Genomic DNA, 16,886 nt, shown 5'->3' on the forward strand with positions numbered 1-16,886 from the left:
CCTCGCCTGCGTGGACCCACGCGATTCCCGACTTCAAGATGGCGGGCGAGGCCGCGGCCGCCGCAGGCCCCATGCGCACCGCGGCGGGAAGGAGCGGCTCCCTCATCAAAAATGGCCGCACGCCCCGCCCCCTCCAGCCTGGCGCCGCCGGCCTCTCCCGGCATCCTCAGCGCCCCGCCGTGTGGCGCCTGGCGCCGGCCTGGGCCTGTGTGCGCGTGCGCGAGCGGCACTCTGGCGCCGCAACTCTATGGTCGGCCGTTAGCGCGGCGCTTCCGGCGGGCGCGGGGGGTTGTGGGGGATCGTCGCGCGCCTCTTACCGCGGCGGTGCTGAGGAGCGGGAGCCGTGATGGTGAGCGGGGCGGGCGGCGTGCCGGGCCCGGCGGCTTCCCTTCGCACCCAGCGCCCGCTTGGAGGGGCTGGGGTGGGCTGATTTCCCTTCCCCATGCGGCAGGGAGCGGTCGCCAGCGCCGCGGGTGGGAAGGCGTGGCGGGTAGCGGGGAAGGCCGCGGCCGCCGCACCGGGCCTGGGCGGGCAGCGGCACGTGCTGGTGGGGCAGCGGCGTCGCCAAGTGCGGCCCCGCCGCCGCCGGAGCCTCCACGGCACAAAGGCCGGCTGCTCTCGGGGAGGGAGGGGGGAGGCTTCCGGCCCTGGCGTGGCGCGGGGCTTGCCCGGGAGCTTCAGCCTCTTTCCAGGGCGCTTCGGGAAGTGCAGCTCTTCCTCGTGAGCGCTGGCTCCGCGGATCCGTCGAGTGTGCCTGCCTGAAACGGCTGGTTGGCGTTAATTGAAGCTGTTTCTGCCCATGCCGCTTTCCCCGCTTCTGCCCGGTGCTTGGGGGAGGGAAAGGCGTCAGTTTGCGCTGGTGGGCTGCGTGAATGACACGTAAAGGCCTACCAGTCGCAATAGTTTGTTGCATTCGTCTAATAAATTTGAATATGCTGAAGCAAGTTGTTGCCCTGCGGTGGAAGGACAACTGCTGGGTTTGCAGCAAAGTTCTACATATGTCTGGCACTTGCTCAAAAGCAGTTAGCTTCTGCTGGGATGAGCAGCTACAACCCCTGTCCCAGTTTTCCAAAGTGAAAGAAGACACTTAAACCACTTTTTCTGCCTAGCAGGAATAATTGAAAGACATTTAAGTGTGTGGTATACTTCCTGTGTTTGCATCATTGCACATCTTATTCTTACAATACTTGTTTCTCTTCCCTTTTAAGTATTTTTTACTTTATTATTGAATAGACTACAACTGGTAGAAACGTTTTTGGGCAGATGCTGCCTAGCTCCTGCTGGTTTGGCTGTCAGTAATGCCTTACCCATTTTTACAGGGTCGTGTCTTCAATAATTGGAGCGCTTTCTAAAGTGTTCTCTAAGAAGTTCAAAATTGGTGTAATATAAGCCATGTGATATCTTGGTCAGTGTCCTGCTTAACAGCAGCCAGTACAACTGTGCTTTAAAAGAAAATATAAGAAAACCCAACGTATGCATCACAATAAGAGTCCGTATTGGACTCTTCCAGATAACCTGGTCCTAATGCATGAAGGTTTATGGATCTTCCCTTGTTTTGGTTTTCCTTTTCCTAACAATATGATTTATACCTATAGGAAAACGTAATAGTTATTAATCACACTGATTTTTGCCCTGTCACCTAGGCACATATTCAGTAGGGCAGGTAATAATAGTTGGAGGAAACTTCTTGCAGGCTTCTGAACTTGTCACTTTTTTGCACTTCTGTGGTAGGAGAAAAGGAGCAATTTTATCAAATCAAGCAATTTTTTTTTTCCCCTTAAGGTAAAATAATGGGAAGTTCCCAAGGAAATGTTTGAGATGTGATGCATTAGTTCTACAATACAGATGGTCCCAATTGCATTAATTTCAATAAATTCCAGGCCAGTATCTGATATGGATAGCGTAAAGTGTCTAAAGTGATAAATGGTTTAAAGTCAGAAGCCCAAATAATTTCTGCCTTAAAGTTCTAAAAGGACTGGCTTACATGTTTGGCTCACTGATATGTTTTTCTATAATCTGACTATGGGGATAATTTCAGAATATAGGAGACAAGATTCTGAGAGACCAAATACAGAATTCACTCAATTATGATACAGTTCTGTAACTTCTGGTCAGTTCCATTTTATCTATGCTCTCTTAGATTTTGTCAAAGAAACCCAACTTTTTTGAAATGCTGAGTTTAGCTGAAAGAGATAAAGATGTATATGTAATCAGACCCCACAAATGCAGCTTGCAAGACACACCGATGCTAAAATAACACAGCTTTTTTTAGAACACACTGACTGAAATGGCTGATACACCTCATCCATTGCTGTTAATAAGGGATCTTTAGTCAAATGTTCGCAGGAAATCAGAGTTGCAAGTGCTGGAACCAAGCTTTATCATCAGTGACCAGCAAATAAAAATGATACTGCTGGAAAAAGTACTTTATTATAAAGTTCAGCAGAGTCATTTGGACTCCCTGGTAACACATGCCTGTTCAAGCACAATGCACTTAGGAACAGCCAGATATCAGCCCTCCTTGGGGAATTCCTTTCAAATCTAGCATCGTCTGGCATACATGAAAGTGGATTTAAATGGTCTAGTCTCCTTTGTATGATTTTTTTTTACAGTGTGTAGCTCTGAATTCCCCTATTTTTCCACTTCTGATTGGGAAAAGTCTTGCTGCTTCTGTTTCTCTGTGTAACTTTTTTTCTGGGGTTCTCTGAATCTCCTTCTACCAAGTTATTTGAGACAGAATTTAAAGAACTGAAAACTATATTCCAGGCATGGGAACACTATCAGTCATGGTGTAAAAGTTTGTACTGTTCTCTTACATATTCCTTCTAAATCCTAATATTTGCCATTTTTCTTTTCTGTCACTGCATTTGGACACCGAACTGTTATCTTCACTGATATGTCCAAAGTGTGGGTCAGGATTTTTCTATCAGCAGCTTGGTGTTTGTTTCCAGTGTGTCTGACTCTGCAGTTGCCTCCATGAATACTACATGTTGTGTGCTCACCTCATATATTAACATTGAAAATGTTGGATCCAATTAGCAGCACTGGAAGTGGGGTATTGTGGCGTGCTTGCAAACTTTCTGTGCTGTGTAACCTGTTAATTAGATCATAGATTGTGTACACTTCAAAAATCTTGCTTGTTTGCTCAAATTACTTGCTGTAGCCAAGTGGAAAATGTTACAGAAATAATGCAAGCCACAGACGGTACTATCATCTGTGTCTTTCCTGCAGAAGAACAAGCTTACAGCCTCTGACATTTAGAACAGTTATCTGTGCCATAATTACTGTTTCAGTAGACTCACTGAAGTATGAAAAATCAGCGCATCTGTTTTGCAGGAAATAATCTTGAATACTAAGTGCGGATTTGTTGCATGGTTTGTGTTCCCTTGAAGCTGAATGAATAATTCAAAGTAGCTATTTGTGTTAAAATCTTTAAGGTGAGACTGACGGTGAAGTTAAGCTGGACTCCCTCCTTGCTCTTTAATTTGAGTATTTAAAATCATACTAAAAGCTTGCATTTGGAATAAAATAAGTAAATGCACTAATGGCATAGCTTTTATACAATGGCTTTATTGCTTTGCTTTTCTTTTTAAATAGAAACTACTATTTCTGAGGTATTTTTTTCAACACAGTAGCTGCTTTACTGGTGATTTTACACATTTTAAACTTACGCAAGGATTGATAGGACTGATTGGAAACAAAGATTATTAACACAGCTTATATGAACAGTAAGTACTATTTTGAAAATGTCTGCGTCCTTGATTGCTGGTCGAGTGTTTTAATATTATGCTTCTTTTTAGTGCTTCATTCAGATAAATAACTTAATTCGAACAAAAAATCATTCAAATTTTGCAAGTAACCTGTTTTCTTGGTGCTTGTTTTGTTTTGTTTTTCAGTCTCACACAATTCTACTTGTCCAGCCTACCAAGAGGCCAGAAGGCAGAACATATGCTGATTATGAATCGGTGAATGAGTGCATGGAAGGTGGGTGCAGACACGGTAGACAACAACTGTTGTTAAAGCCCCATTTCTGATATATTTCCAAACTCACTCAGTAAGAAAATAAGTTGCTGTTCATGTTTTCCCAAGGTAATTCACAAAAAAATGCAAAAATGTCTCATGCTTTAGTTTACTAATGTTTTCGCAAACTTTGTTTCTAAAACTTCCTTTTTATAGTAAATGTCTCTTTTTGATTCAGCTAGATGGAACCACATCTAACTCGTGAGAGTAGGCAATATTTTTGCTGGGGCCATGCGGTAGACTTGCCTGAATGCATTTAATTGCAGGATCAGAGCCTGACTCTCTCACTAATTGCTGTGCTAGCTGTGTAAGGATCGCTACTGGAAATAATATATAAAATAAAAGTATGTGTGCAATTGATACATAGTTTGCAACCTCGTGGCACGTGTGCCAGAGAAAAAATCCTGCATGACTTTAAGAGACACATAGTGAGCTTGGAAATAAGATGGAAATACTACAGCTGTATGATTTAAATGTGGAAGTTCACTTAACATTAAAAATTCTAATTCTAGAAAGTTTTGCGAGGCAAACAAAAGCATAGTAAAGACTGTGTAAAGCCTCTGTGCTCACTTTAATATTATATTCTCAAATGTATCTGATTAATTTATGAGCTAGATTAAATAAAACTGATTTAAATTCATATACAGGCTTGTGCTGTCACTCTTACCTCAGTAGCCCTGTTTGACTCTTCCATAAAGAATGATCTTTCTTCTGAGATTTGAGTAGCTTTATTTGACATTAGTTCTTTTCTTTCTTCGGTGCTTGTACAATAGGAATATATGTTGCAATTGCTGTCTTAAAATTATCAGAAGGAATTTCAGGTTTCCGTTGAAGCTTACTGCATGGAAAGTTACATCTTTGACAGAACTAAAACTTTTTCCTCTAGATGCTTCTGTCCATGCATCTTACCTGATTTTATAGTATTAGTATTATGTTTCAATGCAGATAGCTATAACAAAAGCATTTCAACTGCAAAATCTGAGTAAGAAGTTTATGTCTCTGTTTTCATGGTAGTCGTCTCTAAACTTTCCTGATACCTGTGGTTCATTAGCTGAAGAAGTTTCAGCAAATACAGTTGTTGTTTTTTTAATATTGCATTGTTAATCTTTTTTTTTTTTTTCTTCTGTAGGAGTCTGTAAAATGTATGAAGAGCATCTGAAGAGAATGAATCCCAACAGTCCATCCATTACATATGATATCAGCCAGTTGTTCGACTTCATTGATGACTTGGCAGACCTCAGCTGTCTTGTGTAAGTTCAGTTGTACAAGTCCCTTTCAGTGACTTAGAGGTGTCAGAAGTCTTACATGTTTCACAAGAAATCTGGTAAGATTCTGGGGCTTTTTTACAATAACTGTGTTAGTAAGGCAGTAGTATTGCAGCTGGCATGCCACGTTGCCCACTCCAATTGACTGCATTGGAATAAAGTATCTCTAAAGAAAGCGTAGAAATTGACGGTTCCACTTGGATTTTAGTCACATTGAAGCTTCCAGCATTTCAAATACTGAAGTCCAACCGTTTAATACAGCTACATATTTTATTAGTGCTAGAATCTGTTTAAGTTGGGACTGTATCTGCCTTTGTGCAGTTGGTCTGATTCTTAAGGAGGCAGAATGATTACAGAATTTTATTCAGCTGAGGGCCGTACTAGTGGTACGGTAGAAATGTATAGAGGCGCATTGCAGCCAGTTGTTTATTTTGATCAAGATACAGCAAGATGGAAGTTTCTGTAGATCCTTATAAAGTGATTGAGGAACAGATCAATGCTGCAGAGAGCCATAGCTAATCGTTGGAGTGTTCTTGTCAATACATTATCTCCAGTTCTCATCTGTGTGTTAAAGTCATGGGCAAGCAAAGGTGGTTTTGTGTACTTTCCATTCTGACTGCACTGTGAAATCAAATGTTAAATTTTACTATTCAGAACATAACATTGTAACTAAATCACTTAGTCCAGATCATGAATACTTTGCATACCATAAATTTCAAGGTAATCACACAGAATCAACCAGGTTGGAAGAGACCTCTGGGATCATCGAGTCCAACCATTGCCCTGACACCACCATGTCAACTAGACCACGGCACTAAGTGCCATGTCCAGTCTTCTCTTAAACACATCCAGAGATGGTGACTCCACCACCTCCCTGGGCAGCCCGTTCCAATGTCTAATGACCCTTTCTGAGAAGAAATGCTTCCTAATGTCCAACCTGAACCTCCCCTGGCGAAGCTTGAGGCTGTGTCCTCTTGTCCTATTGCTAGTTGCCTGAGAGAAGAGGCCAACTCCCACTTCACTACAACCTCCCTTCAGGTAGTTGTGGACTGCAATAAAGTCACCTCTGAGCCTCCTCTTCTCCAGGCTAAACCACCCAGCTCCCTCAGCCGTTCCTCGTAGGTCAGACCCTCCAGACCCTTCACCAGCTTGGTCGCCCTCCTCTGGACTCGCTCCAACACCTCAACATCTTTCTTGAAGTGCGGGGCCCAGAACTGGACACAGTATTCAAGGTGCGGCCTCACCAGTGCCGAGTACAGAGGGACCATCACTTCCCTAGACCAGCTGGCTACCCTCTTCTTAATAGAGGCCAGGATGCCATTGGCCTTCTTGGCCACCTGGGCACACTGCTGGCTCATGTTTAGCCCGCTATCGATCAGCACCCCCAAGTCTCTTTCCGCCAGGCCGCTTTCTAACCACTCTTCCCCCAGCCTGTAGAGCTGCATGGGGTTGTTGTGGCCCAAGTGTAAGACCCGGCAGTTGTTCTTGTTGAATCTCATGCTGTTGGTCTCGGCCCATCTATCTAACCTGTCCAGATCCCTCTGTAGGGCCTTCCTACCCTCCAGCAGATCGACACTCCCACTCAGCTTGGTGTCATCTGCGAATTTACTGAGGGTGCACTCAATCCCTACGTCTAGATCATCTATAAAGATATTGAACAGCACCGGCCCCAGAACTGAGCCCTGGGGAACACCGCTAGTGACCGGCCGCCAGTTGTGGACTTTGCCCCATTCACCACCACTCTCTGGGCTCGGCCATCCAGCCAGTTTTTAACCCATCAAAGAGTCCACCCATCCAAGCCCCGGGCAGCCAGTTTGTCTAGGAGGATGCTGTGGGAGACAGTGTCAAATGCCTTACTGAAGTCTAGATAGACTACATCCACAGCCCTGCCCTCATCTACTAAGCGGGTCACTTTGTCATAGAAGGAGACCAGGTTGGTCAAGCAGGACCTGCCTTTCATGAATCCATGTTGGCTGGCCCCGATGCCCCGATTGTCCTGCATGTGCCGTGTAATGGCACTCAGGATGATCTGTTCCATCACCTTGCCTGGCACCGAGGTCAGGCTGAGAGGCCTATAGTTCCCTGGATCGTCCTTCCGGCCCTTCTTGTAGATGGGCGTTACATTTGCTAATTTCCAGTCAGCTGGAACTTCTCCAGTTAACCAGGACTGCCGGTAGATAATCGAGAGTGGTTTGGCAAGTTCATTTGCCAGTTCATTATTCTGGGGTGAATCCCATCCGGGCCCACAGCCCATACCATAGTAATGGTTTGATACGACAGTGGTATCAACTTTGCAGATACTCTGTAGGAATAAGGATACAAATCTCATTGAAATAACAAAAGACACAGTATTTGGCTTTCTAAGCTCAAAATTCCAGAAACTCTTTTTAAGCTGGTGAGTATCTGATGTGGACATCCCTGCAGGTGTACTGCTCTGTCTGAAATCTTAGTGCAAGTACTTGTGCAGCTGCACAGTGAACAACCTTTGCCAGTTAATTCCATTTTAAAATAAAAACCTATTTTAAAAATAAGCATCAGATTGCTTTCCTTTGCATTCTGATGTACATATGGAATCTATGTTACTGATAGTGACTTATTACAAATGCCATTTACTGAAGTTTTCAGTAGAATAAGTAAAACAGGATTATATTTTCTGCAGTTACCTTGTTCCTAGACGGTCTGCCATGTTTGTTCTTCAGATGTCATATTGCTGGGCTAATGCAGGTTGAAAGACACACACTGAAGCTAGCTACTTGCTTTAGGAAGTAGCAACTGTTTTCTAGTACGGTCTTGTGCTTTTCTTAATTAGGCTTGTAAACTTAGTGTTGTGCCAAATTCTGCTCCAGCTTATAGTTTTCCACCAGATGGCACACGTAGCATACCAGACATGTCTTGTGTTCATGGAGATTCCTAAAGTACTTTCTATCTGGTCTTGTGGTGCAGCATTATGAATGGATTGGGGTGGGGGTGGAAATCAGTAACTTTTCCTGAAATTTACATTTCTTGTACGGTGCTGGAACTACTGCTATATCAATATATTCTGAAACTCTTTCTATGGCCTTGAACCAGTCATGCTGGGTTTTAAATAACAAGGCTTTCTTAGAAACAGTATGCTGAGGGGTTTTTCCTTAGGTGAGAACTGTAAGTTGTCCTGGATTGAGTTAACTCTGAATTTTTACGTAGATTCTTACCAATGACCATCTCGGCCTTCTTAATCTCATTTGAAATATGTGTACCAAGATTTAAGACTGACTGGGACTTCAGTAGTTCTTGAAGCATTCACTGAAAGTACCATCTTCATCAAAAAAACATTCATCTTTAATGACTAAGGGAGAAAGGAGAGCATGAATCTACACAGATAACTTCACGCAATTTGCTTGCATTTTTCGGTCTAATTCTGCTTCAATTCAACAGTGTCTTGAGTAACTGAGTTCTCTGGCCTGGGCAAGAAATCTTGCTAGTAGACTGCTTTTATCAACTATCCCTGAGTAGTGAAGAAAATGAGTCTGTGCATTCTTGTTTTCAGTTTGCTTTTTATGAAATATCCTTATTTGTTAGATGCAAGCTTGCTGTCACTGCCAACTGGCAAGAATCTTTTGTCATCCATCTATGAGTCTACCTTTGGTCCTGGAAAATTGTGCTTTTATTCATTTTCTAAAAATTCCAAACAGAAGTGGAACACTTGAAAAGTCACATGAACACTTGCTTGAAGTAGTGTTGAAGAAGTGTTTGTCTCATTAAGACAAATTACATTGTTTCCTAGTGGAACTATTCTTCTTCATTCTGAGCTCCAGAATATTAAGGTGCTCCATTTGTTTTCTCCCATAAGTAATTATATTCATTAATTAAAATGTGAACACACTGTGATCCAGTCACTCAGTAGTCCTTGGAGCATCTAGTATTATTTCAGGTTCTTCCTGATCTGCTGGTTAACTGTTTTTTAGGGAACAGGATAAATCTCTTTAATAAGTGGCAGTTCCCATCTACTTCTGATATTGTGTTCTGTACACAACTTTCTGCCTCACACACTTGAGGACGCTTAATTGTTTGTGAAGTTCTTCTGGTAGGTGTACAACAGGACAATTAATTCTTTTTTTTCTCTCTAGTTACCGTGCTGATACTCAGACATACCAACCGTACAATAAAGACTGGATAAAGGAGAAGATCTACGTCCTCCTCCGCAGGCAGGCCCAGCAAGCAAGCAAATAATGGGGGCACCATCATTACGTGGGTTTGGGGGAGGGCTTGGACAACAGGTGTGTACAGAGTGTAGTAGTGAACGTTTTGTATTATAGTCATCCTGTTGCCATCTTGTTAAACTCTTTAGCCAGGACTGAATGTATTGTTAGAGATGCAAGGGTTTTGTTGGATTTGACTTTTTTTTTCAGTGTAAATGGAGAAGAAAGTGCAACATCTTCGGCAGTTTTAATTTGGTTTTTTCCTCTGGTTAACAAATGGTCCTACCTTATTTGAACCCCTGGGGCTGTTCACATTGTATTTCACCACATTCACTGTATGTGCCCTTCTGTGGGTTTTCCAACATTTAGTTATGTCCTTGAGATGGTCTTAATGGGGAATAAAAGATTACCCTTTAGTTAAACTTGAGTGCTGAATTTTGTGGTTTCTGAAACAACAAATTAAATCTTTCTTGCCTGTTTGCCAAAGAACAGGGCTTGAAAGGTTACATGGACTGAACCAAAAGTTGTTTGCTGTATTACAGAATGGCTCAGATTCTGGCCTGCTGAGTTAACTTCTTAGTCTTGACTACTGTCTTTCCTGGGGATCTTTAGGAAAAACAGCAGCCCTCTTGCACTCTAAACTTGATCTTTCTACAAGGCATTTATATTCAGGTAACCGTGTCTGCTCTGAGATAGGTGATGGGTAAGAGCAGGCTGAGTGTATCACATCACAGACCCCATGATTTAGTCTCCTTCCAGCCTTCCCTGAGAAGAGAATAGGCAAAGCAAAATGTTTTCATGGGAATCTGCCCCAAACTGCATTTTCTCTTTACAAGGGATAAGGACTTAACTGCTTGCACGCTCTGTAAAATTATATCTGCCCCAGGATATCTCTCTTGAACACTGATGTCTCTGTAATTTTGCTGTACTGAAAAAGGTTGGATTGGAGAACACAGTAGACCAAAAAATACAGTGCATAGGAAAGCAAGGCTGGCGTGGTACTTGGTGCCTTTGTGTTAGTCTAGAGTCTGTCTGTAATAGGTACAAATTTGAATCTTAGACACTATGGGTATACTTAACCAGGAGCAGTTCTGGGATTAACAGAGGAATGTAGTTCTTCCCAGTGCACCTAACTTCCTAATACACATCGATAGTTTCTGATGGACCTCACAGCAAGTGGATTGGCTTAAAAGAATATGAGGTCAAATTGGCTGTCTGTAGGAAAGCTTTGATGAAAATAGCTTCACTTAAGCGATAAGTAATAGCTGCTGAAGACTTAGAATCAAATTACTGAAGAGATAGATAGAAATTCTTAGAAAGATATTCAGAGGGGGTGTTAAACTGTTTTCCCAACACGAATACAAACTGGAGATAGACCTACTGTCTCTACAGTTGTAGTGACCAGGAATCGATTCAATCTGCTAATGTAAAAATGTCCTTACTTTATAATAAATAGTGATTTTCAAAACACAGTAGGTCAGAAGTATATTAATCTACCAGGTTACTTCAATCTGGAAATACTTCTGTATGGAAGTTTTATATTCAAATGCAGCTTGACACAGTAAGACTTCAAAAATTCGCTATTGCCCCATATAATGACATTCAGGTTTAGTATAAGCAATGTTATTTAAACAGCTTGTATAGCTTTTCCTCCTCTATAGGAAGTAGTAAAATAGCTTGTTCTTTCCTAACATGTTTGGGGTTTACTTCTAGTAAATGTTGACAATTTTTTTTTTGTTTGTTTTTTTTAAAAAATTCAGTATTCTCATGGTGGAGCATTCAAGGTGCTAAGTAGGATGTGGCTCTGCAGTCTTTAAATGAAGCCAAATATCCCTTCTCACTTACTGTGGCATTAAAAATAGTGATTTAATACTTTCCTCATTCTGTGAGCTTGTTTTCAATTTAAGGAGAACCAGCAATGTGGTCTCTTGTGAAAAGTGCAAGGAGCATGCTGAATCTATAGTAATCAGAGACTTGAAATGTAACACAGCCCTTCCTTCAAAGATAACCTAAAGTTCGGTCTGATAAAAAAAAAAAAATTGGCTTCTGGCTCTGGTATAATAACTGAAAACTAAGACCAGTAAACAAGTACAAAACATGAATTTCTCATGTTAGAGCAGAAAATAGGAAGAAGGTACTTTAAAGCAGGTGGTAATAAACGTTTCTCCTTTATGAAAGGGACTTTGTGAGGGTATGTTTTCGGAAAATAGAAGGGAAACGAGCTTTAACTTCAAGATGAATTCACTATAATTTTTTTTTTTTTTTAACACTTAAACTTCTGTGGTCATCTCGGTAATAGAAGTTTTCACAGAACTGGAAAATGCAAGTAAGTGTCCCTTTTATACCTCTGGAACCAGACTCAGCCTTCTGCTGATATAAAGATACAGTCTGTAGACCACTTTAAGAGAAGGGACTTAGGCATCATCTCTCTTTTCCCCCTTGTCACCCAGCTACGAGTCTTTTTTTTTTTCCTGAAATAAGCTACTAGATAAAACTCTCTAGTGCATAGTTCTTGAGCTGCTGTTCTCCAAATTCCTTCAGAGTTGCCTTTTACTTGATTAACTATTCATGAAACAACAGATTTGTTGCTTAACTGAGCAACTGACTGAATACACTGGAAGGAAAAAACATGCTGCAGCATCTACCTGATGTGCAACTGGTTAGAAAGAAGAATCTGGAAAGCTGTCTCCAACTAATCACTGCCCTCAGAAATAGAGTGATGAGGGTTATGAGCATTTGGAAACATCTAATGTGCTAGTAGACTGGCACTCTAGTAATGCAGTCTGCTATAGCAGGCCAGGTGAAAAAAATTACTCTTCAGTTGGCTTCTTGGTTTCTTTCCAGTGAAGGATGACAGCAGTGCGTTTAGGACCTCCTCCAGTTGCACCTGTCCTTAGAGGCATAAGACAGCACTTCTACTAAGACATATCAGACATTTGCCTGGGTTCAGCTACTTTAAGAGTGAGGTTTGTCAGCAGCATTTTGCAAGTAAAGCCATAAACAAATCGCATGATGATAGAAAGTATGTCAGAAAAGAATCTGTCATCCCGTGCTGCTTTCCCTGTGGCAGATTGTCTGGTGCTTCCTGCATAAAGGATAGGTACAAGTAGCAGTGTTGGTTATACCTGCTACAGTGTGGGAGGAAATGATAAAGTAAATTATATTTGCTGATTCTGCAGGAGAGTGGTACAGTATTGTAAAACGAGGATAAAGAATGGAATTCAGAGACCTAGTATTTCCAAGGGTGGAAATAAATACTTAATACATTTTCTTTTGAAAGCAAGTGCGTTAAGAAAGCCTAGCTTCAGTTCAACGAGATGTACGAGCCGTCATCCATCACCACGAGTACAGAGCAACTGACGTGCTTGCCTGACTTCAGCTTGGCTTGTGGAGCCATGAACGATGCTGTGTCTTTTCTAATCATGGAATAGAACAGTTCTCATGCAGTCTCCTGCTTGCTTGCTACTGATTTCAGGTTTGTGTGTGATGAGAATGGTACAATTCATTTCTTGGCACGGCTGTTTGCCAAGCAAATAGTGAGGTGAAGTGTTGTGAGACAGCTAAGCTGATCCAACAGTTCGCTGCTGTTGAAAGGCATAATGCTACTCCACACTACATACAAAAGAGATGCTGGGTGTTGTGGGGAAGGGGAGAACAGGACTGCCAATCAGCACCAACAAGCCGAGTGGCTGATCACTTATAAAAAAAACAAACTCATCTGAGGCTTTGAGGACAAGGTTGAGCATGGTAAATACTATTGCAGAGAAAACGGTAGATAAATTGCTGTATGTATATATAAGGACCAGTTTATCTACCATTGCATGCTCCTGCCAGGCAGTCATGCACTGGGGCAGGGGGAGGATACCTGACACTATTCTGTTGCTTGCTGTAATTAATCCTTTGGTACAGGCCAAAATCTTGCAGCCAGTTCAAGGACCTAGGTCTGAGGTAACCCCACTAGGATTAGAATTTGAGCTGTATTTGACACCACAATAATAACATGATCACACTCAGGGGAATCTCACTCTGCAGCCTCCTTCAGTATGCTGAAAGGGGTTTATGAAAAGCAAAATTGAGTTTGTGTTCCTGCTTTGAGGGTGAAATAAGCTGGGTAGTTAAAATACTTGTCTACAGTTTCTTCCATCATCACATTCTTTTAAATAGACTGAAATCATGACACCTCTCACAATACATCACAAGCACAGCAGGAAAGCAGCATCCCCATTGTTACATCAGTCCGTTCTCATGCTTAACGCCACTGTCACATACAGCAGGAAAAAAAGTTAGTAGCTAAGACCACCTTATCTTTGTTAGTAACTAATGTACGTGCTTTAGAAAAACCTATTTACAGCAAGAGGAGACTTCACCACTCTTAGTATTTTTTAAGTCGAAAGAACCCAGGTTTTTCACTTACATTAGAAAGAGGTAAGAAAGTTACAGGTTGTGATCTCATTACCCTATGCTGAGCAATGAGCTAGTTCGTGATGCACTGAAAGCAAGGATGCTCCTTAAGATGGCTTGCTCTCAGAGGGAGGAGGGGAATGCTCCAGCTACTTTGCTTTAGAGTACATAAACAGTTATGTACATTTGCAGTTCCCACTGAGTAACAGCCTGATTGTACTGGAACTCAGCTATGTTGGAAATTCAAACAGTCTGTCTAGAAAGCTAATAAACACTGAAAAATGAAGGGTAGCTGGACAAGCACAAAGTAATTTCAAGCTCCTGTTTTTCAACTGCTATGAAATGTTATGTGTCTGCTAGACCCTGGAGAGCATTAAAACAAATAAATTATGAATTCTCTGTCTTACCATTATGCCGGAGGGGGGTGGGGGGAAGTATTTGCAGGGCCAGGGAGCATAATTTAGCACTTCTCCAGCAGGAGACAGGGTATGGCTGAGCCTAGTAACTGAGTCCGAGATTCTCAGCCTCACTGAGCGTCTGAGCCACTCGCCTTAGGTACCCACTTTCCCTTGAAGACTAGGAGTGCTGACTTCAGTATTTGTCTTAAGATGATAAATAACTTCTACTAGCAATACATAAACTGCAAGAGTAAATCTGTTGAAACGGAAAATTATTTTAAAGCTCTGCCATACTAGTCAATTCTCTGAGGTTTTCTACACTGAATGTCTTGTCTGCTATAATGTTACTTAGTGTTGGCTGAATACAATGTACCATTCACTGAAGTAGCAGGGGAATGAATTTGCCACTGAAATACATTGGGGATGTTTGGTTTTGCGTAGTACAAGGCAGCGCTCTATTCTGACCCATTAAATGCTTCATCCTCACTATGCCTGAAAAGGATTGAAGTTAAAGTAAGCCCCATCTGGATTTGTTACAGGGAAGCATCGTACTCTAGCAATTAGTTTTCTCATTACTGTAGACTGAACTGTGCCTGTATGAACAGTTTATTGGATGAGATTTGGGCATAGCTCCAGTTTATAGGTTTCATTCCTACGATTTGTGCCGAGTTTGCATATGACATGCAAATCAAACTTGCGTGCTGCATAGCCCAGCTCAGTGCCATCCCTGGTGGGGCATTAGCAAGGGTTTTGTTATCAATTTTGTATACACCCTAGTCGATCTGCTGCTGCAACCCGTGCAGCATCTCTGTAGTCCTTCCAACTAAGACTGTTACTACACACTGTCATCTTAGCATCAGCCATCGGTGACATACACACAGCTTCTGGAACTCTGTGTAGCTGGAGAAGAGAAAAAAAAAATGGGCTCTGTACTTAGAGGCTGTGTGTGGACTCTACCACTGGCTAAATATGACACTTGCATGGCCCAGATCTCTAATGCACCAGTGCTTCCATCTAGTGTATTTAATTCCTGTTCAGCCAGCTTCGGCATCACTCCATTGACTGTGCAGGAAACAGGCTCCTAAGGTTAAACTATTACCACCTTAGTTACCTAGGGGATTGGGTTTCATGCACTCCCAACACAACCTGTTGCCCTGAGAGGTTAGGGAATATCCATCCTTGGAGATGTTCAAGACCTAACTGGACACAGTACTGAGCAACCTGATCTGGTTAGAAGACCTGCTCTGAGCAGGGTTTGACTAGACAACTTCTGGAGCTTTCTTCCAACCTAAATTATCCATCATTCTATTGGACTCATTACTGGAACATCTCATATCATAAAAAAATGGGAAACCTAAGCTTTGAATTCCTACTCTGTCCAATTTCATGCAGGCATTTGAACTCAGTTTTCCCCAGGCCACCTAGGACGGTGCTGCAAATGGCAGGCTATCAAGTACTGTGAGGGGGTTTGTGAGACACAATGGTAGTATTCACTGGGCTACAGAAAGCGCAACTAATCCCTGGTGACAAAGGATGCAGAACAGTCAGATTCAATCTTGTTTTGATACTCTCTTTGAATGAAGGTATGAAGGTTCACACGGGACAGAGAATAATGCCTTGTCATAGAGGTTTAGTCCCGAGAGGTCATCAGACCTGCCACCCAGATGCTCCTCCGTTCCCCTCCATACACTCACACACCCCACAAGCATTTCCAGCCCTCACAAATTACCAAAAAAAAAAAAAAAAAATCTGTATAAGAGAGAAAAGGCCTCAGAAATCTGTGATGTACTGATAGGGAAAACTCAAGGACATTGCAAAATGCCAGGGGAAGGTAAGAATTGAGTCACGCAAGACAATAAAGAGAAAAATCAATCACACCCCCTGCTAATCTTACTGGGAGGCAAAGGCACCCTCATGCACTATGCAGTAACATATTTGCAGGGAGAAGAGGAAAGTCAATGCTACTAGGGCTAGCAATAAACCTTGCTCCACATTTCATTTTTAGCTATGCCTACTCTCAGGTTCTCAGCAGGAAGGAAAGGGAGGGGAAAAGAAAAAAAAAACACACCTCTCTTCTCTCACAATACATTAACTTGATCTCTGAGGGCGTTATTGGCTTGTACATCTATTCCACTGTAACACTGGAGTGTAGCGGAAGCACTGAGACATAATCAGAGTGTAGCAGCAGAACCAGCATTCAAGTCTTCTCTCCAAAGAAGTGGTGCATTTCTCAAATCCAGAATTGTTTCTTCTCCACCCCCCATCATCTCCAGAAGTTTAGCCAGGGCCAAACAAATGCAGCTTTCTTTGCCTGGCTTGTAATGCTGTTCCAGAACACACATCTTAGCTCATTAGTATCCTTGTAGATTCTGGGCCAAATGAGTTTAATTTCAACTTCTACCCACTTTGTGTTAGTAGCACCTTTTTATCTTCTTTCTTCAAGTACTTCTCCTCTCATCTCCTGGGAAAAGCAATCATTCCCCATCTCAATTTTGCTAAATTAGTAACTCGTGATTGGTAGTTTCTTCTCATACAAGAAGTTGCTTTGTCTCCTCCTCATCCTACCAGTTTTCTGCATCTTTTCCTGTCAAAGTTTGTCTTCAATTGAACATAGTTATCATTCT

The 16,886-nt window shown here is 42.2% G+C and overlaps 1 protein-coding gene across 1 annotated transcript; it reads left to right on the forward strand.

Moving 5' to 3' along the window:
• Window positions 1-244: 244 nt before the first annotated feature.
• On the forward strand, window positions 245-9,885 carry ERH (ERH mRNA splicing and mitosis factor). The gene is made up of 4 exons (XM_068399369.1): window positions 245-349; window positions 3,897-3,984; window positions 5,150-5,270; window positions 9,392-9,885. Exons 1-4 carry the CDS (start codon window positions 347-349, stop codon window positions 9,492-9,494), a joined length of 315 nt encoding a protein of 104 aa, XP_068255470.1. The 5' UTR covers window positions 245-346; the 3' UTR covers window positions 9,495-9,885.
• The last annotated feature ends 7,001 nt before the right edge of the window (window positions 9,886-16,886 follow it).

Source organism: Nyctibius grandis, chromosome 4 (genome assembly GCF_013368605.1).
Source record: "Nyctibius grandis isolate bNycGra1 chromosome 4, bNycGra1.pri, whole genome shotgun sequence".
NCBI lineage: Eukaryota > Metazoa > Chordata > Aves > Nyctibiiformes > Nyctibiidae > Nyctibius > Nyctibius grandis.